General features: G+C 59.7%; 2 protein-coding genes across 2 annotated transcripts in view; one reads left to right on the top strand and one right to left on the bottom strand.

Annotated features, from left to right (window-relative positions):
* On the top strand, positions 5,792-8,155 carry GPX4 (glutathione peroxidase 4). The gene is given in 7 exon segments (NM_214407.1): positions 5,792-5,921; positions 6,879-6,973; positions 7,051-7,195; positions 7,320-7,471; positions 7,558-7,582; positions 7,743-7,802; positions 7,873-8,155. Coding segments are annotated over 7 exon segments (594 nt in total). The 5' UTR covers positions 5,792-5,837; the 3' UTR covers positions 7,906-8,155.
* Positions 9,352-20,556, bottom strand: part of SBNO2 (strawberry notch homolog 2) — a 42,313-nt gene continuing 31,108 nt past the window's right edge. Inside the window, 22 exon segments of the mRNA XM_021084268.1 lie at positions 9,352-10,146; positions 10,149-10,498; positions 10,578-10,768; positions 10,861-10,937; positions 11,165-11,296; positions 11,461-11,553; positions 11,624-11,718; positions 11,799-11,942; positions 12,030-12,104; positions 12,275-12,383; positions 12,463-12,534; positions 12,626-12,738; positions 12,821-12,956; positions 13,334-13,465; positions 13,913-14,082; positions 14,368-14,559; positions 15,989-16,071; positions 16,709-16,806; positions 17,250-17,426; positions 18,249-18,402; positions 18,868-18,973; positions 19,172-19,289. Coding sequence (XP_020939927.1) covers positions 10,033-10,146; positions 10,149-10,498; positions 10,578-10,768; positions 10,861-10,937; positions 11,165-11,296; positions 11,461-11,553; positions 11,624-11,718; positions 11,799-11,942; positions 12,030-12,104; positions 12,275-12,383; positions 12,463-12,534; positions 12,626-12,738; positions 12,821-12,956; positions 13,334-13,465; positions 13,913-14,082; positions 14,368-14,559; positions 15,989-16,071; positions 16,709-16,806; positions 17,250-17,426; positions 18,249-18,402; positions 18,868-18,973; positions 19,172-19,289 — 2,931 coding nt within the window. The 3' untranslated portion in view covers positions 9,352-10,032.

Below are 20,556 nucleotides of genomic sequence, written 5' to 3'. Positions count from 1 at the left end.
TATGAAATGCACTCATCTCTGTTTTCCTAGTCCCCTGAGGCCCACCCCAGCCCCTGGATACCCCACAGCCCCCAAGATTGTGCATGTTTTTACAACCTCCACATCTGCCCACACACACACATACACCACCCCGGTTCATACAGGAGGTTTGCCCAGCCCAGTGCCCCTGTGTCAGTGGAGGCCATCAGTAACTTCTCACTCGGTAATACATTTATTCAATGATTCAATATTTATTTATTTATTTGTCTTTTGTCTTTTTTTTAGGGCTGCACCTGCAGCATATGGAGATTCCCAGGCTAGGGGTCTAATCAGAGCTGTAGCCACTGCCTACGCCAGAGCTACAGCAACACCAGAATCTGAGCCGTGTCTGCGACCCCCACCACAACTCCCGGCAATGCTGGATCCTCAACCCACTGAACAAGGCCAAGGATCAAACCCTCAACCTCATGGTTCCTAGTCGGATTTGTTTCTGCTGCACCACAATGGGAACTCCTAATGATTCAATATTTTATGAGCACCCACAGGGATGTGGAACAAAACAGGCAAGCATCTTTACATACCAGGGAGACACAGGACATAAAGTGAACATAGGAGTTCTCGTGTGGCCCAGTAGGTTAATGACCTGGTGTTGTCACTGAAGTAGCTTGGGTTATTGCTTTGGCATGGATTTGATCCCTAGCCCAGGAACTTCCATGTGCCATGGGCGGGCCAAAAAAAAAAAAAAAAAAAAAAAAAAAAAAAAAAAAAAAAAAAGTGAACACAAGTAAATGAAAAAAGGGGACAAGAGAGTGGGCTGAAGGAGAAGGTAGGTTTGAAGTCTCAAATGTGGTCAAGGAAGTTTCATGTAAAAGCCCAAAGCAGGAGAGGGAGGGAGCTGTGGGCATGTCTGGAGGAAGGTGTGTCAAGCAGAGGGTACAGTGTGTGCAAGGGCCCTGAGGCTGGACTTTGGCTGGTGTGTTGGCAGCAAGGATGCCTATGCCGGGGGACAGGGAGAAGAGGAAGTCAGAGGGTGACATGGGGCAGATCCTGGGAGGCCGTGTTTGTTGGGTTGAAAAGTTTGGGTTTGCAGCCATTTTCAGCATCTCAGCAGAGCAGATACAAGGAGACCAGGGAGGGGCAGGGGAGGGCAGGTCCAGGCAGCACTCACAGATCTGCAGATGGATGGGATGTGGAGATGAGAGACACAGAGGGGAACAGAGGAGGGAAAAAGGGACTGCGGTGGGGAGGCGTAGGTGTAAGCTTGGGGCTCCCATGGGCCCTAAGGAGAGAAACGGGTAGTTCAGTGGGACATGAGCCTGGAATTCAGTGTGAGCTTGGAGTGGAGACAAATGTGGGGGTTGTGGGCACATGGTGGATACTGGAGCTGGCAGCTGGATGACGTCACTTAGCAGGTCTGAGGCCGGGCCTGAGCTTTGCCTTCTGGGAGGAGGGGAGGAAACATAGAAGGAAGAGAGGTGCAGCAACCTGGGCTCCAGTCCTCGCTCTGGGACTTAGGTGCATTACTTAACTTCTCTGTGCCTTGATGCCCCCCCTTGCAGAACAGAGGCAAGAACAGCACCCACAGTTTAGGGTACCTGGCTGATGACTGCAGCGGTGACACTCCATAAATGCTCCGAAAATAGAATAGAGGTGAGAGGGAGCCAGGTGCCTGGGAGCCAGGTGAAGCAGCTGCCTGGAGGAGGAAGCAGGGAACCGCCATCAAAGCAGGCCTGAGCACTGGGCAAGGGTTGGGCCAAAGGGACATTGTTTATGACCATGAGGAGGACAGATCCAAGGAGGAGGCCTGGCTGGGGGTGTTTAGAGGAGGAAAGGAAGTGGAGGTGGGGATGGGGGGGCAGGCTGAAGGTGGAGAGGAGATTCAGGAGTGGGTTTTATTGATTTATTTTTGGATTTTGTGTGTGGGTGTCTTTGTTTATGGCTGCTCCCATGGCATATAGAGGTTCCCAGGCTAGGGGTCATATCAGAGTTCTAGCTACTGGCCTACGCCACAGCCACAGCAATGCCAGATCCGAGCTGTTTCTGCGACCTACACCACAGCTCATGGCAACGCCAGATCCTTAACCACTGAGCGAGGCCAGGGATCAAACCCACTTCCTCATGGATACTAGTTGAGTTCGTTAACCACTGAGCCACGACAGGAACTCCAGGAGTGTGTTTTAAGGTGGGAAAAGAGGCATCTGACTCAGTTGCTGGAGTGAAGGATAAATCTAGGCAGGGGAGGGCCCAGGAGTGGCTGGCAGGCAAGGGGATGTTAGGTAGTCTTGCTGTTCCTTGGGGCAGGAGAGAGGGGGTGAAAGGTCAGGAGGAGCAGGTGGGCTTGCAGGGCCTAACCACAAAGTCCATGACTCAGGTCCCACCTGTGACTCTGTGACCTCAGCAATAGGGCATGGAATGGCAACCGTCTCCATGGAAGCTGCCACCAGGCAGTGCCAACCAGCAGAGCCCAAGGTTCAGAAATCACAGTCCTGGATGGGGGTGTGAAATGGGGCAGCAGCTGGTAGCAGCTCTTCAAACAGTTAAACAGTTACCCTGTGACCCAGCAACTCCACTCCTAGGCACATACCCAGGAGAAATGAAAAAAACAGGCTGACGATAAAACTCATACAGCATTACAAAGCCAAAAGGTGGGAGTTCCTGTTGTGGTTCAGCACGTTAAGAACTGACATAGTTTTCATGAGGATGTGGGTCCTGGCCTTGCTCAGTGCATCAAAGATCCAGTGTTGCTGTCGCTGTGGTGTAGGCCAGCAGCTGCAACTGCAATTTGATGCAGCCCGGGAACTTCCACGTGCCACAGGTGTGATCCTTTTTTTTTCTTTTCTTTTTTCCTTTCCTTTTTTTTTTTTTTTTTTTTTTTTTTTTGGCTTTGTAGGGCTGCACCCAGGTGGCATATGTAAGTTCCCAGGCTAGGGGGCTAATTGGAGCTACAGATGCTGGCCTACACCACAGCCACAGCAATGCCAGATCTGAGCCGCGTCTGTGACCTACACCACAGCTTGTGGCAACCTTAATCTGCTAAGCGAGGCCAGGGATCAAACCTCATGTTTCCTAGTCAGATTCCTTTCCACTGCGCCATGAAGGGAACTCCCATAGGTGCGATCCTGAAAAAAAAAAAAAAAAAAAAAAAAGCCAAAAGATGGAAACAACCCAAATACCCATCAATGGATAAATGGACAAACACAATGTGGCCCATTCACATAATGGGGGATCACTCAGCCATGCAAAGGAGTGAAGCACTGGTACTACAAGATGGGTGAATCCTGAAAACACAGTGTGGTCATGGAGAGAAGCCAGCCCCTAAAGGCCATGGAGAATTATGATTTGGTTTATGTGAAACATCCATAACAGGCAAATCCAGAGACAGAAAATGGATTTGTGGTTGTCAGGGGTTGGGAGATGGGGAGATAAGGACTGGTAATGGGCATAGTGGGGACAGAGGGTTTGTTTTAAGGTCGCACCGGTAGCATATGGAAGTTCCCAGGCTGGGGGTAAAACTGGAGCTGCAGCTGCCGGTCTATGCCACAGCCACAGCAACAGCAGATCCGAGCCGCATCTATGACCTTAACCCAATGAGCGAGGCCAGGAATGGAACCTGCAACCTCATGGATACTACTCTGGTTCTGTTCTTAACCTGCTGAGCTACAACAGGAACTCCCAGAGGGTTTCTTTTGGGGGTGATAAGAACGTTCTGGATTTAGAAGTGGTGATGGTCCCACAACATTGTGAATATACTAAAAATCGCTTACTTGTACACTTCGGTTAGAATGGTGATTTTTTTTTTTTTTTTCAAGAAGCCAGGCCATAGAATAGGTGCTGTCCGGTCCTTCTTGGAGCTGGTGGGTGCTCCAACAAGGCCTCTGGCTGGTGGGCAACTCAGCCTCCCTACTGGGGGACGCAGACACTTTGGTCACCACAGGGGAGACTGAGACTCCGCTGCCTCCTCAGTAAAGTGGGTGAAGTTTGGGAAAAGCTGTGAAATCCTGGGCACAAATCCCACCTGTGCCAGTGGGCCCATAATGGGGCTGGTCCTGCCCATCTCTGCTCTTATTATAACTGGCATGAAGTCGGGAACAGGTTAAAACCTTGCTCCATCTCTCCTCCTGCAAGTGCTCCTTGGGGGTGTTACCCTGAGCTGTTTTTCTGGAAACCCTGAAGCAGATAACCAGCTGGTGGCCATCTTTATGACAAAGTTAGAGCTTCCAAGGGAAGGGAACAGGGAATAGTTGAGTCTGTACAAGGGCCACTCAGACTTGCCACCGTGGCATGTACAGCCAGTACTGCCATGGCAGGCAGCGGGATGGGAAATGGGGGAGAGGTTCCTGGGAAGTGAGGTGACCCAGCCGAGACAGTGTGGGCTCCCTGCCAAGTGGGGACTTCAGAGCTCTTGCTGGCCTCTCCTGACCAGGCTGTGGGCAGCAAGCTGGTGAAGGCTATTGTGCAAAGCAGGAGTGCAGCAATCTGGCTACTGCTTGGGCAGAGGCGAGGGTGGGGGGGGGGTGTCCTGTCCCATTTGCCAGAAAAGTCCTCTCAGCTCCCTGGGGCAGAGGGAGGGAGCTCATGCCCCCCCCCCCCAATGAGCCCAGACCAGAAAGTCTTGCCCCCAAGGACTGTGCAGCACAAAAACCTGAAACCACCCTCCTGTCTGCAGGTCAATGTTCAGCCATGGCTTGAGGTGGGGGGCGACCAGGCCGGCTGTGGAATTCATGTCTCAGTTCCCAAGAATGGGGTGGGTCTTCTCTCCCTCCAGGCTGTGGCCAAACTCCTGCGCCTTGAGTGGAACTGTGTTTGGAGCCAAGCCAGCGGGAGCTCCATCGCTATCCGCGTGCACACATGCTGTGTCACGTTGGAAGTGACAAAAGATTCCTCTGGGCAGGCGTTTTCCTTTCTAAACACACACCTGCGAGTTCTCACGCGCAAGTCGTCTCGGGAGGGGGGCGGGACAGCAGGGTAACTGCTAACGGGCCCTCGCTTCCGCCCAGGGCTCACGTGTCGCTTATATAAGCAGCTAAGGCCGTGTCCAAGGGTATCCAAGGGTACCCTGCAGCAGGGATGCAACAGCCGCAGGTGTCCCTCACGCCCTGTAGAGACCTCGCAGCCTGAGTAGGGGGGATTCCAACATCCGGCGTGGTTGTATTTACATTAAGAAGAAAACCTCCAGTTGTTTGTTTTTGTTTTGTTTTGTTTTGTTTGCTCTTTAGGGCCGCACTAAAGGGCATATGGAAGTTGCCAGACTAGGGGTCGAATCAAAGCCGTAGCTGCCGGCCTACGCCACAGCAATAAGGGATCCGAGCCGTGTCTGCGACCTACACCACAGCTCACGGGCAACGTCAGATCTCCAACCCACTGAACGAGGCCAGGGATCAAACCCGCATCCTCATGGATACTAGTTGGATTCGCTTCCGCTGCGCCACAACCGACTCCGAAAATCCCGTTTTCAAGGAGCTGGAGCGACTTTTTTGAGAGTTCCAGCCGCCGCCTCCCCTCACAGGTTTCCTGTAGTATCTAAATCTGTCGGGCACCGCGCTGCGCAGCAGTCAACCACCCAGATAACTGATTTTAACCAGAGGCCGCACCGAGTGCGTGGACGCAGCTACCTGAGAGCATGCGCAGTCACCTACAGCAACACAACCACAGCCTGGCCCCGGCCCCGCCCCCGTCGGCCCCTCACCCCGACCTCCCATTGGCTGGAGCAGGCACGCGTCTACAGTCCCGTGACAGAAGACCAATGAGAGGGATGGAGGGCGTGGCCGAGGGCGGGGAGGGGAGGGGCGCTGGCGCGCGTCCATTGGTCCGCTCGGCGAGGGGAGGAGCGCTGCCTCCCCGGAGCCCCCGCCGCCGCGATGAGCTTTAGCCGCCTGTTCCGCCTGCTGAAGCCAACGCTTCTCTGCGGGACCCTGGCGGTGCCCGGCCTGGCCGGCACCATGGTGAGCTAGGCGCTGCCGACCGGCGGGCCGGAGGGCCGTTGGGGCGGGCGCGCGGCCTGCCTCTCGGCGCGCGGGGCAGTGGCAACATTAGGCAGGGGGCGCGCGGACAATCGGCCGCCGCCTCCGCGGCCGTCGGGGCTGTGGCCAGCGCCCGGGCCGCGATCACGATCCCAGGCTGGGTCGGGGACGGGGGGCGGCGTTCGGTGGGGCTGGGGGCAAGGCTGGGCGGTGAGGACCCCCGGGTGGGCGCCCCTGACGCACAGAGTTGCTGCCTCGGGGCAACGGGGTGGCGCCGTCGGCTACTGGTACTACGCCTGGCCCGGAGAGCGGGGGGCGCCCTACGGGGTGGAAATCCGGGATCACGCGCCACGGGGCGTCACTGCCCCTCCCCGGCCCTGTGTGCCCGGGGGCTCCGCGCAGTGGCGTCACAGACGAGCGGCCCCGCGCCCTTGGCTACCGGCCCTTTGTCCCCCGGGTGTGGCGCTCGGTGGGCACAGGCGCAGCCGAAGACGGGTGGGCATGGGCCGCGCAGCCGCCGGTTCCCCGGGTCGTCGTGGCCAGCGGCGCCGGTTGCCGGCCGGGCGGCGACGCAGGGCCCCTCGGAGGCGGAGGGCTCGTTTGTGCCGCAGAAGGGCGCGCCCCCGGAGAAGGCAGCCGGCTTCCGAGAGCCCTGGGCAGGGGGGGCCCGCGGCCGGGGAGAGCGGCTGCAGCGCCGAGTCCCAGGACCCGGTGCGCGCGGGGCCCCCACACCCGCCGGCGGGGTAGCCTAGGTCTCAGTCTTTCAGGTCAAATGCGACCTGCTGTGCGGGGGGCCCTGCGCCTCTGCGGAGGAGGAGCCTCACCCTTTCCTTGCCCCAGAGCCCCGGTTTTCATCCCTTTGGCACCCTGGGTTGAGAGAGTTGCGGGCGGCCTTAGCCCCGAGATCTGCAGGCTGCTCAGTGTGCCCTTGCCTTGCAGTGCGCGTCCCGCGACGACTGGCGATGTGCTCGCTCCATGCACGAATTCTCAGCCAAGGACATCGACGGGCACATGGTGAACCTGGACAAGTACCGGTGGGTACCTGCCCGCTTGGTCTGGGGAGGCAGGGGTAAGGTCGAAGCCCTGTCCTAACCGTCTCAACCGCCTCCAGGGGCTACGTGTGCATCGTCACCAATGTGGCCTCTCAATGAGGCAAGACGGAGGTAAACTACACTCAGCTGGTCGACCTGCACGCCCGATATGCTGAGTGTGGTTTACGGATTCTGGCCTTCCCTTGCAACCAGTTTGGGAGGCAGGTACGTCTTGGTTGCCCTGGATGTCCTTGTGTGTGGGCGTGGGGAGAGGGCCTGTCTGAGGAATCTGGGTCCAAAGAGGGTACAGGGCCCTCCCCCCTCACCTCCAGCACCCCTTTCTGCCCAGGAGCCAGGGAGTGATGCTGAGATCAAAGAATTTGCTGCTGGCTACAACGTCAAATTTGATATGTTCAGCAAGATCTGTGTGAATGGGGACGATGCCCACCCTCTGTGGAAGTGGATGAAAGTCCAGCCCAAGGGGAGGGGCATGCTGGGAAAGTGAGTTGGGGGGCTGGGGTGAGAGTGGAGGGCAGTGGGGATCTGCAGCTGCCACGGGATTACTGATAACACATTTCTTTTTGCAGTGCTATCAAATGGAACTTTACCAAGGTAAGGGGGTGCTGAGGGCCTGGGGGGTGCCCTCAGTCACCCTGGTGCCACTTCTAGGGTCTCCACCTGACCTAAATGGAGTGATGGGTGGGGGCCGCTTGCTTGCTTGCCCCAGTCCCACCACGGTGGCCTTCTGTCCCTGACACCACCTGTCCTGCAGTTCCTCATTGATAAGAACGGCTGTGTGGTGAAGCGGTACGGTCCCATGGAAGAGCCCCAGGTAGGAGCCTGTGCAGGGAGCCCCCTGGGGGGGTATGGGAGAGGCACCACTGACCCTGTCTCACCTACAGGTCATAGAGAAGGACCTGCCGTGCTACCTCTAGCTCAACAAGTGTGTGCTGAGCCTGCTGCCTGTGCCCTCAGAGCCTTCCACCTGGCACCCATGACAGTCTGCCTAAAAACCAGCCCCTGGTGGGGCAGACTCGAGAACCTGGCGTGCAACCCCGCCAGAGGAAGGTCCCTTGGCCCAGCTTGCAGCTCGCACCCCACCCCAGGCTGCCTTGTGGGAATAAACCATACAAATTGGCTAGTTCAGTGTTCCTGCTTATGGGAATAAACCATACAAATTGGCTAGTTCAGTGTTCCTGCTTGCCCGGGGGTGGGAGGGTATCTGTCCCAGGCCCCTCCTGGCTCAGGAGCAGGTGCTGAAGTGGGGGAGGGGATGTGGGGGGTAGAGTTTCTTCAGGGCTCAGAGGGCCCCACCTACCCTGCTGCCCTGGGCCGGTAATCTACTCAGCCCTGGGTGCTACAGAGCTAATCTTGACAGGGAAGATAATGCTTCCTGAAGGGCGCAGCTCCAGGCCCAGGTGGCCACCGGGACCTTGGTCTTGTCCAGCGTGCCTCCCGCTTGCTGGCGGCCCTCAGCACCCTGGCTGGGTGTTGGGCCAGCGTGGGCTGGGCACCGAGGCCACCATGCTGTCCGGGTCCTGCCCACCAGCCTCATCTGGCAGAAGCAGTGCCCCCAGAAGGGACTGTGGACACAGCTTGCCTGTGTGGAGGGTGGCACAACTGTGGCATGGCTGAGCCAGCTGCCTCCAGGACTCCCAGTATCCCCAGGAAAGGCCAGCAGCTGGGAGTGAGGACCTAGAGAGGGGATGGCAGGGTCAGATGGGGCTGAGGGTCACCCTGGACCACTTTCATAGAATCTTCTGCCTCCTGGGCACTAGTCTGCCTTTGGCTGGGGGTGGCCCCCCCCAACTTTTGGGCTGGAAGCCAGGTGTGCTCCCCACAGCTTCTAGGAAGGGCTTGGCATCCACTTCTGCCTACCAGACCAGGCTGCCCCGCATGCCACAGCCACCACCACCTGAGGAAGAAAGGGGGAGAAGCCAAGGCAGAGTCTGATGAAAGGGACGCGGCACCACCACAGGGGTCCCAGGCAAGGCCGTGTGTCTAATGGGCTGGAGACAGCCAGTGCAGAGGCAGCTGGCCTGCAGTTCCAGTGCCAGGACCACAATGGACAAACAGCCTCCAGGGGTGGGGTGTCTCTCCTACCCTGGCCCCAGTCATCCACAGGCCAGGCACCATGGGATAGCGGGTTAAGGATCCAGTGTTGCCGCAGCTGCAGCTTAGTTCATGACTACAGCTTGGATCTGATCCCTGGTCCATGAACTCCATGTGCCATGGGGTGGCCAAAAATTTAAAAAAAAAAATAAATAAATAAAAAATAAAATGAGATAAAATAAATAGCCTGCCTAGAAGGAACATGTGATGGTGCCCCTCCCCCGCCCCCCACTGTCCCCGCAGGCCAGAAGAGCAGGTAGCCTGGGAAGTAGTGAAAAGGCACATATATTTAAAAAAGATCTCTTTACATATGTACACTTGAGTTCATTATAAATACACATAGAAACCAAGGGACCACCCACCAGCTCCACAGGAGATTCTAGGACCTGGGAGAGGTGGCTGGGCAATAATTTAGGGAACAGCAAGAAGGGGGAATTGCATATATTAATGGGGAGATCTGCCCCATGGACCCCCCCCCAGAGATGGCGGGGCCCTGAGCACCTGGGGATTCCTGAGTTTCCAGCTCTTGGGGCCACCCAGTATTGTAGATTTCAGGGGTTCTGGCCTGACTAGGCCTTGTAAGGTGGGTGGGGTGGGAGCCCCGACCCAGGCCTGGAGCGGGCAGTAGAGGACAGAGGCACAGAGAAGGAGGGCCCCACTCCCAGGCCCTGCCTGCCCCCTCCCCCCTAGTCTCCTGAGTGGGGCCTGCAATCAGCCACTGCCCACCAGGCAGGGCCTCCGAGACCCCATTGGGCAGGCAGCATCTTGGGGGTCTGCAGGCACCAGCGGGAAGGCACTACAGTGGAGACCTCCGGAGGCTGGCCCAGGGCCCCTGGCCCCTCCTTCCTCAGTAGTCAGGGGGGCCTGACCCCGCCCACCACCTGCTTCCCTGGTGGAGACATGGCGCACATTACAGATAAATAAGTTTTGTCTGAGAAGAATACCCAGGCCTAGGAATTAGGGAAGGGGGGGCTGAACTGGATCACACTCTGCCTCTCAGGGCCCCCACCACCCCCTGGGGCCCCTGCCGCCCCCCCACCTGCACCCAGTGGGCCGGGGGCCTGGGGGGTGGCACGGTATTGAGGGAGCGCAGCATATCCTCCAGCACCTCCTTGAAGTTGATGTCGCAGCCCTGGTGCAGGAGGGCCGCGGGGTCAGCCGGGGCATCGGGGGCGTCTGGGGCGCCCAGCAGCAGGCCGCAGGGGCCAGGGGCGGGGGGCGGGAAGGCAAAGGGGGAGGGTGGAGGGAAGGCCTGGGCAGGCGGGCTGTACGTGAGGTCCAGGACCTCGAGCGGGCGTGGGGTGGGCGGCAGTGCAGGGAGAGCCCGGCCACGTGCATGTTTGCGCTTCACGTCGGTGTCCATGAGCTGCAGCTCCTGCAGCACGCGGCGCACGCAGCCCTCGGGGATCTTGATGCCTGTGGGTTGGGGCAGGGCTGAGTGGTCAGGGCCTGCAGGGGTGCGCACATCCCCCACCCCGCTGCACCCGCCGCTCACCAACTTGCTTCTTCTTGTCCTTGGTCTTGAGGCGCACGATCTGCAGGTAGCTGCTGCTGGTGACGTCAGCCATGACAGCTGCGATGCGGCCCCACACACGCAGCAGCGCACCGCATAGCATGTAGTGGTGCCGCAGCCGCAGGCCCTGCGTGCAGTCCTTGCCTTCCTGCACCAGCCGGCAGTGCCGGTTCCTGCCCAGGGAGGACGGGCGGCTCAGATGTGCACTTGCCCCTGGGGCCACCCCATCTCCCATTTTCCAGTCAGACCCGACCCAGGTCCTCACCACGTGGTGTGGCTGCAGTGAGTCAGCGAGAAGCTATAGCTGCTCTCCCAGGGCTCCCTGGCCTCCTCTGACGTCACCTGCAGACACGGGCAGTCAAGCCCCTGGACAGGTGCCCTGTCTGCCCTCCCCTGTGCTTAAGCAGGAACTGATGCCCGCCCGAGGGCCCCAGGCCTGCTCATTCTGCCCCCGGTGGCGAGGAAAGCGAGCATGGAGTCCGAGGGCTGGCCTGGGGGCGGAGGAGCCAGGATAGGGAGAGCTGAGTGGCAGAGACTGGAGCACGGTGGAGGCACAGTCAGGGCCCTACCCGGTGGAACTTCCGGCACAGGCTGTCGAAGGTCTCCAGCTGGCTCTGCCGCCCGATGTTGGGTTTGTACACAGTGAAGAGCTTGCCTCGGTTCTGCTGGGCCAGCAGGCAGCTGGGCTTGTTGCCTCGGACCTGGGCAGGTGTGTGTGTGAGGGCGGGGGCGCCACCACACAACCTGGGTGGCTGCCCCCAAAGCATGTATGCCCCAGAGGGCTGGAAGCTGGCCGCGCACCCCTCTCAGCCCATCAGCTGGGGTCCTGCCTCTGGGAGGCCTTGCAGGCTCCCTGGGCGCCTACCTTGTAGGAGAGGTAGAAGCCATCATGGGGACCTGTCAGCTCCAGTGACTTGGCGTAGGCCTCCTCCCACTTCAGGCCGCGGTCCACGCTGATCTGTGGGGTGTGGGCGTTAGGGGTGGGGGTGGTGCAGTGGTGGGAAGGGGGGCAGGCAGCAGCATCTCACCTTGTAGAAGACCACCTGCCCGTCCTGCGGGTGCCCTGGGGCCAGGAACACCTGCTGGCTCTCCTCGTAGATCTCATCAATGCCAGGGGCCAGGTCTGGGGAGGAGGAGTGGGGTGAGTCGGTGGTCCAGGACTCTGGCTCGGGGCTGGGGGAGGGTGTCCCCAGCTGCACTCACCCAGGATACCCATGTCATATTTGCCCTCCTTCTTGTCAGCAGCGATGAGGTGGTCAAAGGTGTCAGAAAAGTATTGGAAAAGGGCGTTCTGCTTGTGCACCTCCAGCCCCAGGATGCGGTTCAGGAACTTGCTGATGGAGCAGTCTGCTGGCGAGAGGGCGCCTCAGGCTGGGTCAACCTGGCCCCTCCCTGTCCCCCCATCTGGAGGTGTGGGGCTGTGTGGGAACTCACCCTTCTCCACATCCAGGCAGCCAGACCTGGACTCGCGCCCGCCGATCCCAACCGACAGCAGCCCTTGCTTCATGTCTGCAAGAAGGGAGAGTCTCGCTCATCTTCCTTCCCCGCCAGGGGGGCTCCCCCTCACCAGGAGTGTCCCCTTGAGGTATTGGCGGGGACAGAGGGTCTTCCGATACAAATCCATCTACCAATTCCGCACCCCAGACTGTACCCCTGAGAGCAGAGGCACCCCAGCTCACCACAGAAGAAGGCAGCGTCCCCTCCAGGGTAGCCCTGGGGCAGCGGCACTTTGCTCTCCGTCTGGCTTAGGATGGTGGTGAGGACGCAGCTGAGGGCCCGGGCACCATACTGTGTGGAGGGGTGGGACTGCATCAGAGGCTGGGGCATCTCAGGACTCACCTCTCCTGGGCTCCACCCCCCTGGGTACCTTGTTCTCAAAGTTGTACTTGCTCAGGTCACGGGACTCGGTGGCACGGCGGTCTCCGTGGGTGAGAGCCCCCTGCCCAGGATGTGGGAAGCTGTCACACACTGCTCCTCTCCTCCTGGACCCGCCCTCCCTGGCCCAGGCCCCGGCCTGCTTGCTCGCTCACCAGGCTCTCCAGCCGCTTGGCCACAATGGAGGCAAACCTTCGCTCCCCAGCAAGCTCCGAGATGAGGAAGATGTACTCCGGTGCGGAGACCTGGTTGGACCGGTGGGTCCGGCCTGGAGGCAGAGGGGCTTCTAAGGACCAGGTGGTCCAAAGGGAGGCATGGCTTGGGGCAGGGTAGCTTGGGGCGTGGCTCACCAAACTGCTGGATGGCCCGGTCAGCACTCCAGGGAAGCTCCAGTGTCATGTGGACTCGGCGCCGCTGGTTCTGGACCCGGCGGTCGGCTTGGAGGGAAACACCGGAGCTGGAGGCCTCTGAGATGATGGCCACGAGCTGGGGGGCACGGCACAGACACGGCCTGGTCAGTGGGGTGGCAGGGTGAGCACCCCATGTGCCCTGGGTCAGCTGGATGCATTTAGTGGGACCCAGGCAGGAAGCTCAGGTACGTGTGTCCATAGAGGGGCCCACAAGGGCTTAGCATAGAGTCTGAACCATCCTGGTTCCCCCACGGGGTGGCTTGGAGAAGCAGTGGCCAGGCACTGAAGTAGTGCATATGTGATTTGGACCAACAGGCGGCAGCTAGCACCCACCTGCACACAGCCGGTGGTCCTCCAGCCCTCTGACCTCTGCGCTTTCCCCACCCACAGGGCCCTGAGGGCCCCTTCTCCTGGCTTACGGTAGAGTGGGTGCCCTGCAGACAAGGTCCCTACCTTCTCGCCATTCATGAAGCGCTCCTTCTCTCTGAGGTTCACGTGGTCGATGGAGAGGCCCTGCTCTGCCCGGGACTCAAAAGCCACAGTCCCATCAGGCCTGGACACCACGCGGCCCTTCCTGCCGGTCATCTGTGGCCATGGTGGGGGCGAGGGCATAGGTCGTCAGCCCGTGTGCCTGTGCCTGTTTGCCCGCCCCCTGCCTGTGACCCTGGGGCTCCTGGGTGTGTGCAGTGGGGGCTGCCAGGACTGTCTCTCCCAGGCTCAGGTGGCCTCGGGGAGTCAGCAGGAATTTTCACTACATGCTCCTAAGCATTTTACTGCAGCCCAGCCACCTGGGACCTAGACATACCTGAGGTGGCAGCACAGGAACATCCTGGGAAAGAATGCAAGTGGAAAGGGGGGATGGGAGGGAGCAGGGGCTGGGGGCCAGGCAGGGACTGGAGAGAGCACCTGGGACCCGAAGGCCCGGGCTGGGAGCACTAGCCAGGGGCAGGGTGTATGTGTGTGTGTCAGTGGCTGAGGGAGGTAACCCAACCGAGATACTGGGGGCAGGCACCAGGGGGCACCAGAGCTCACCTCGGCCACCTGCTCTGGGCCTCCCAGCTGGTCGATAAGCTCATCCAGGGTATTGACCGGCAGCTCCCGGCCCAACGCCCTCACCTTGGCCAGCAGGTCCTGCTTCAGCCGCTCGACCCGCTCCAGGATGCCAGGGCCGTGCAGGTCCCGCTGTGGGGGGCACAGGGGGCCTGTGGGGCCGGAGGGTCAGGTGGGACCAGCCAGGCTGCCTGCCCACCACCCCGCTCGCAGTGAGAATAAATCCTGGGCCCTCGAGGCCAAAGGGTCCCTGGGGAATGGGGGTAAGCACAGGAGGTATGGAGGTCCAGAACCTTCTCCTACCATCCTCCCCACCCCCAACTTCCAGCATGAACCTGGCTCTGCCCCTGCCCAGCTGCAAGCCCTGACCTCCCCTCTTTGAGCCTAAGAAGAGAAGATGTGGGGCAGGGCGGGGGCAGGGCAGCACCATGCCTCACCGCGGTCATCAGCTGGGAGCCCGATGGCATCCACGATGACCACGTCATCATCCAACAGGGACTCGGGGGAGGAGTGGAAGTCACTATCCAGGCCACCGTCAGACTCCGTGCTGCTGTCATCACTGATACGGATCACACCTGCCACCTCGCATGCCAGCCTGGGTGCCTTGGCTCCACGACCTCGTGGCCGCCCTGCGGGGGTGCAGACAGGGGTCACAAGGGCCCAGTCCTGCAACTCTGGCCTGGGGGGCCTCCCAGCGGTCCAGGGACAGGTCTGTCTGCTGGGACAGTCAGGATTCAGGGCTGGGCCCCTTGCTCTGTTCAGCTTTGCAGCACAGTGTAAAGCGGCAGTTCTTTTTTTTTTTTTCCCTTTTTTAGGGCCGCAACTGCAGCATATGGAGGTTCCCAAGCTGGGGGTCGAATCAGAGCTGCAGCTGCCAGCTTATGCCACAGTGACACCAGATCTGAGCTGCATGTGTGACCTACATCACAGCTCATAGCAACACCAGAACCTTAATCTGCTGAGCGAGGCCAGGGATCAAACCCATATCTTCATGGATACTAGTTGGATTCTTAACCCACTGAGCCACAATGGGAACTCCAAGGGGCAGTTCTAACAGCCATCAGACTTCCTGACAGCGGTGTGTCTTAGGATGGCGCCCAGCAAGGCTATGCGCGCAGCCTCATGAGGTGGCCATGGATGGGTCAGCCAAAGGATGTGCCCAGGCTTGGACAAGATGGCCATCCAGGGGCTGAGGGAACTCATCTGCTGTCCAGACACCCTGACAGCCGGTCCCAGGAGATGGAAGGAGCAGGACTGGGCAACAGGTGAGTTGCTTGGCCTCTCTGAGCCTCACTTCTCCCCATAAGTGGGGGCTCAGCCTTTGCCTGGAGGAAGAGCAGGCAGTGTATACCAGCAGGTACTAAAACGTCATTCCCCTATCCTGAGATACTTTTTTTTTTTTTTTTTGCTGCAGTGACAACACCAGATCCTTAACCCACTGGATCAGAAGAGAACTCCCCAGGATGCCTTTTTTTCTCCCCCATTTTTAGGGATGCACCTGTAGCAGCTCCCAGGCTAGGAGTTGAATTGGAGCTTCAGCTGCCGGCCTACACCACAGCTACAGCAATGCTAGATCCAAGCCTGTCTGCAACCTACAGAGCAGCTCACAGCAATGCTGGATCCTTAACCCACTGAGCGAGGCCAGGGATTGAAGCTGCGTCCTCATGGATACCAGTCAGGTTCATTTCTTTGAGCCACAACGGGAACTCCCCCAGGATGCTTTTGAAAGGTTCCATCCTGGTCCACATGACCAGTATGGTTTCAGCCTCAGGCTCACTTTCACCTGGGGAGAGCAAGGCCCCCTCGTTCTGGGCATGCGGCCACGTGGGCCAAGCTAGCTGCACCCCTATCTTGCTGCACTGGGGTCTTTTGCTGACTCAGCAGCTGCCCTGGAAGGTTGGGGTGTGGATCAGGGGTCAGGCCACATGGCTGTGCAACCAGCAGTAGGGGGGACAGTGGGGGGGGGTGACAGGTCCCTCAGAAGGGAGGGAAGCCCCAGGCCAGGGCAAGGAGGCCACAGCCAGAAGGGAGGTTTGAGGTCAGAGGTGGGAGGCTTACGTTTTCTCTTACTGCCTGCTCCTCTCTCTCGCTTTCTCTTGGTTGAAGGAAAGTGCTTCAGAATTAGTGACAGAAAGACGCCTCTGAAAGTGAGAAGCAGGGGTTTATTTTCACCAGGAGACTCAGAGGAGTTGGGTCCCCTGTGTGGATTTGCTGCCCAGGGGAAGGGGGGGTGTGGGGGAGGATGCCCAGCGCCAAAGAACCCTGCAATGTGTCTGGGTACAGGGAGTCCAGGAAGGTGGGCGAAAGGAGCTATAAGCACAGTGGGACAGGGCCCCCCTGCCTTGCACTTGGGCCTGTGGCTGCAGGGAGCACTGAGTGTGGGTGGGGGCTGGGTGGAGCCAGGCGAAGAGCCTCCTTCTAGGACCCTTGCTCAGGGTGGGGAGAGAGACCAGGGGCTTCGGGGAACACCAAGGCCAGTATCTAAAATTAAAGTGCAGTCCTTGAAAGGGCACCACACCCATGTGGGGGATGGGCATCTGTAAGCCTCATTCTAAAGCCTCAGCCCTTGGCCAGCACCCTCCCAGTCCTGGGGTCCCCATAGGTCTCCTTGATGGCTTTACTAAGGTCTCTGAGGGTCTCGGGCTGGCTCCTTCAGCTGGAGTCACACGGAAGACCAGGCCACAGGCTAGACCAGGGTGGGGGCACTTGCTTGGTCACACAGGGAGGGGGCTCCAGGGTAGCCCCCACCCACCCTCATGGGCCACAAGCATCACTCACTCAGCAGCAGACACGAAGCCATCGAGGTGTCCCTCCTTCTCGCCAAGGACCTCCCGGGTTCGCGCCTCACCCGTGGACTGCAGCCCAATGACCACGCACTGTGGGAGTTGGGGTGGTGAGTGAGTCTGGGACCCTCAACCACCAGCCTTGGAGCGTGGCCCCAGGGAAGCCCCCGATCCCTACACCCAGCCCCCCAGTAAGCCCAGAGCTACCTGGGAACTCCACCTGGCAGCCAACAGCAGCCTCAGCTCCTGGACCCCCTGCTTTTCTCTGCCTGGCCCTGCCCCATACTGTCTGGGGACTCACCAGCCCGGCCTGGACATGGGGAGCCTGGAGCCAGGCCCTGCTTGCCACCTGCCACAGGGAGCTGGGAGTGGGCAGGACTGGGTCCAGCATCACCACTCTCACCCATGGGTGGGGGCCTCCCAGACACGCACAGGCTCCTCTTCGACCCTGAGACTGATATCCTGACATGGGGTGCCAGGCTCTGCCACCTGCCCCCTGCACAGGGGTGCGGGGTCTTGACACAGTCCTTACTCACCTTGTCCCGGGCTAGCTCCTCCCGGGCCAGCTCCACCAGCCGGTGCACCTTGGCGGCCACACAAAGGTACTTGAAGAAGCGCTGGTGGGCCGACCAGAACTGACCCCACAGGGACTTGCGGGACTCCAGGCCAATCCAGTCGGCTGCCTGCTGGAACACGCCCAGGGCCTCGGCCCACTGCAACGACACAGTCACCTCAGCTCACCCCTGCCGGCCCCCAGGACCCAGGTGCCCACCTGCCCACTCCCACCCGGCTGAAACACGAGGCCAGAGGTGGGGGATCAAAATAGTGCAACAGGGAGGCAGGGTGATGCTGGCAAGGCTGTGGCGGTTGTGAAGAGTTGAGGTGTCCAGGGGCGGGGGACAGCCTTCTGCAGGCAGGCACTTGACTTTCCACACTCTAGACCAGGGAGGTCTCACCAGGGTGGTCCTGCCCCCAGAGTACACCGGATCATATCTAAGGACATCTGTGGTTGTCACACTGAGGAGGCCTGGCATCAGCTGAGTGGGGGCCAAGGAGGCTGCTCTACACCTCTCAGTGCCCAGGGTGGTCCCCCAGAAAGAGGCCTGCCCTGGTGTCGGCAAGGCTGAGGGGAGATCCAGTTCTGGTGGGAGCTCAGGGGCCAAGCATGACATGGCAGGGCTGAAGCTCAGGACTCATCCTGGGTGGGTGTGATCTGATGGTGAGGATGGGGCCAGGCTACAGGTGCACAAGGATGTGGACACTGAAAATAGCTACCAGCTGGGTCACGTCCAGCAATGTGCTCATGAAATCGTGGGGAGAGGGCGAGAGGGCGCAGTCGTATGGTCTGCACAGAATCTACAACTTGGACAGAATCAAGTTGCTCAGCTCCTGCCAGGGACCAAGGCAGATAGGCCGGCTGCCTCCTCCTTCTCACAGTCTGACTAATCCCTGGGTGTCTTTCAGAGCAGACGAGGAAGGAGACAAGGCATGATTCCTGGGGGAGACGCAGGCTATCCATGTGGCCCAAGGCTCACCAGCAGGGCTGCCCGATTATAGATGCGCTCAAAGGCCGGGGCCAGTGGGATCTCCTCAATGCGGAACGTGACACCGGAGAAGCTGAGCTGGCGTGCAATGTACATGCCGCTGACCTTCATGTCCATGGCCACGATCTCCATGGCACCCACGCCCCTGTGGATGAGCACAGGCTGCCTGGGCACTGGCAGGGGACCTGCCCAGCCACATGCTGGGTCCCACCCAGAGATGGATCAACCCGGGGAGGGGCTGCCACTCGGAGCCCTGGAGAGTGAATGAGGAAGAGCCAAGTGCACAGCGGGAGCAGAGAGCACTTGTAAAGGCCCAGTGGCCACCAAGGGCCGAGTAGCCCTTGGAAACGGACAAAAGGTGGTCTGCCTGGGCCAAGGAGGGATCTGTGGGATCAGGAAGGTGGGGGGGGGCTTTCCCCTGAGACCAGTGGGAAGTACCAGGCAAAGAAAGGATGGGATTTGCTTTTAAAGATCCCTCTGGTTGCCAGAAGAGTGTGGGCAGGGGTATAAGGTGGTCGCACCAGTCACCAGGCCTCCCAGTGTGACCAACAGGGCCCTCTGTGGCCCCCGCTCCCACCATGGGTGGGGTGGAGCTGGGTGAAGAGCGTACCTCTTCTCGATGGCATGCAAAAACTCCTCGAAAGTCCTGAAGGGCGTGCCCTCGCCCCAGATGCCCAGGCGGCTCATGTAGATCATGTTCCGGGGCTCAGAGGCACCTGGGGGAGGGAGGAGCTGCTGAGGGTCTTGGGAAAGTGCCCACAGCCAGTGGGCAGAGGAAAGACCCTCTGATGGGGGTTGGTGTTTGAGGACAGGCTGTGAGGTGCCTCCTAGGGCCTGGCAGGAGCCAGGCTGCAGACCTGGCATCGCTAATGGAGGACTGGGCCCTGGCAGCTCCCTGCCCTGTGTGTCCTCACCTGTGGCGCTGGCGTAGACAACCCTGGCCAGGGGCAGCTTGTTCTGCAGGTCCAGCACGGCCTTGCCCATCTTGGTTGAGCTGGCATTCTTGGCTTTGTGGCACTCGTCAAACACGATCTGGGACAGGCGTGGGTTAAGGACTGTTCTGAAAGGCAGGCTGCCCCACAGACCCACCATGATTGCCCCATGGGGTCCCTTCCTGGTTGAGGGACTCTGGAAGGTGCCTGGGGGGTACCTGGCCATGGGTGGGGTGCTTGCAGTGTGTGAGCCTCTAGGCCCCACACAATGCTGACAGAAATTGGAAGACAAAGAAAGTTCTTAATGTTTCAAGGGGAGAAAGAGTAAGTTGCAGATAAGCATGTCCATTACGAAGGTGTGAGTGCCACACATGCGCACACAGAGGTCCACGTGTATGTACATGTGCACAGAGGGTCGACAGAGGATTTGTGACAACACAGGTGAGGAGGTGAGCCTGGTGCTGGCAGGTAGCCCCTGGGTGTGAAGTTAACCTTGTTTTTGTGCTGCTGCTGAGCGGAGATGTCACCAGGTGCCTGGACCTGCCAGAAACTCTGCTGCTGCTCCTAGCCCTGGGGGCTCTGCAAAGACTAAGCCCTTGGGAACAGAGGATGCATCTGGGGGGAGTGAGGAGGGCTTTAGGAGGGTGCAGTCAGCCCACTTCTGGCAACAAGGGTGGATTCCCAGAGGGTAAGGCCAGAGGCTCCTCCACGAGCACCGCAGCAATCCCCAGGAAACACTGGGGCCCCTCATCGGGTGCCTGGCTGACGGGGATAGAGGGGAGAGGCTGGGGAAGACCAAGGAGGGTTTGTCTATAGGTTGTTACTAGCAAGAGGAGTGTGTGAAATAAGGAATTAATACAAGACAACCATCAGACTCTTGCTTATACTTTCCTATCCTTGGTATCCTAAGATTTGATGGGAGCAAAAAGAGTGTTCTCAGGCTGAAGCGCAGGGGGAGACCGAGGGCTTCCTGCTGCAGTTGGGAAGGGCCCAGAGCAGTGAGGCCTCCTGGCCTTGCTGGCCCGCCCCATGGAGCCCAGGACAACTACGGGGCTGGATGGACAAGGAAGGGGTAGGAAGTGCTCTGTGCCCCTAGACCTCCCGCCCTGTCACCCCACAGTGTCACAGAAAACAGCCCCCGCCCCCGCCCCTGTGGTCAAGGGTCCAGCCTGCTGGAGCCAGGAGGCCGAGGCAGGGGCGTATTAACAGCGGTCTCTGAGGCTGAGCCAGAGCCACCGGGCCCTGCCTGCCCTGCCTGCCGGGAATTTCTCCCGCACTTCCGCCCCCTCCCCCGCCCGGCCTGCTGGCCAGCCAGCCAAGACCAGACTCCCGGCTAGCAGCCTGGGCCCCGCCCTCCTCAAACCCCG

Source organism: Sus scrofa, chromosome 2 (assembly GCF_000003025.6).
Source record: "Sus scrofa isolate TJ Tabasco breed Duroc chromosome 2, Sscrofa11.1, whole genome shotgun sequence".
Lineage (NCBI taxonomy): Eukaryota > Metazoa > Chordata > Mammalia > Artiodactyla > Suidae > Sus > Sus scrofa.
This window is presented reverse-complemented; position numbering and strand designations above follow the sequence as displayed.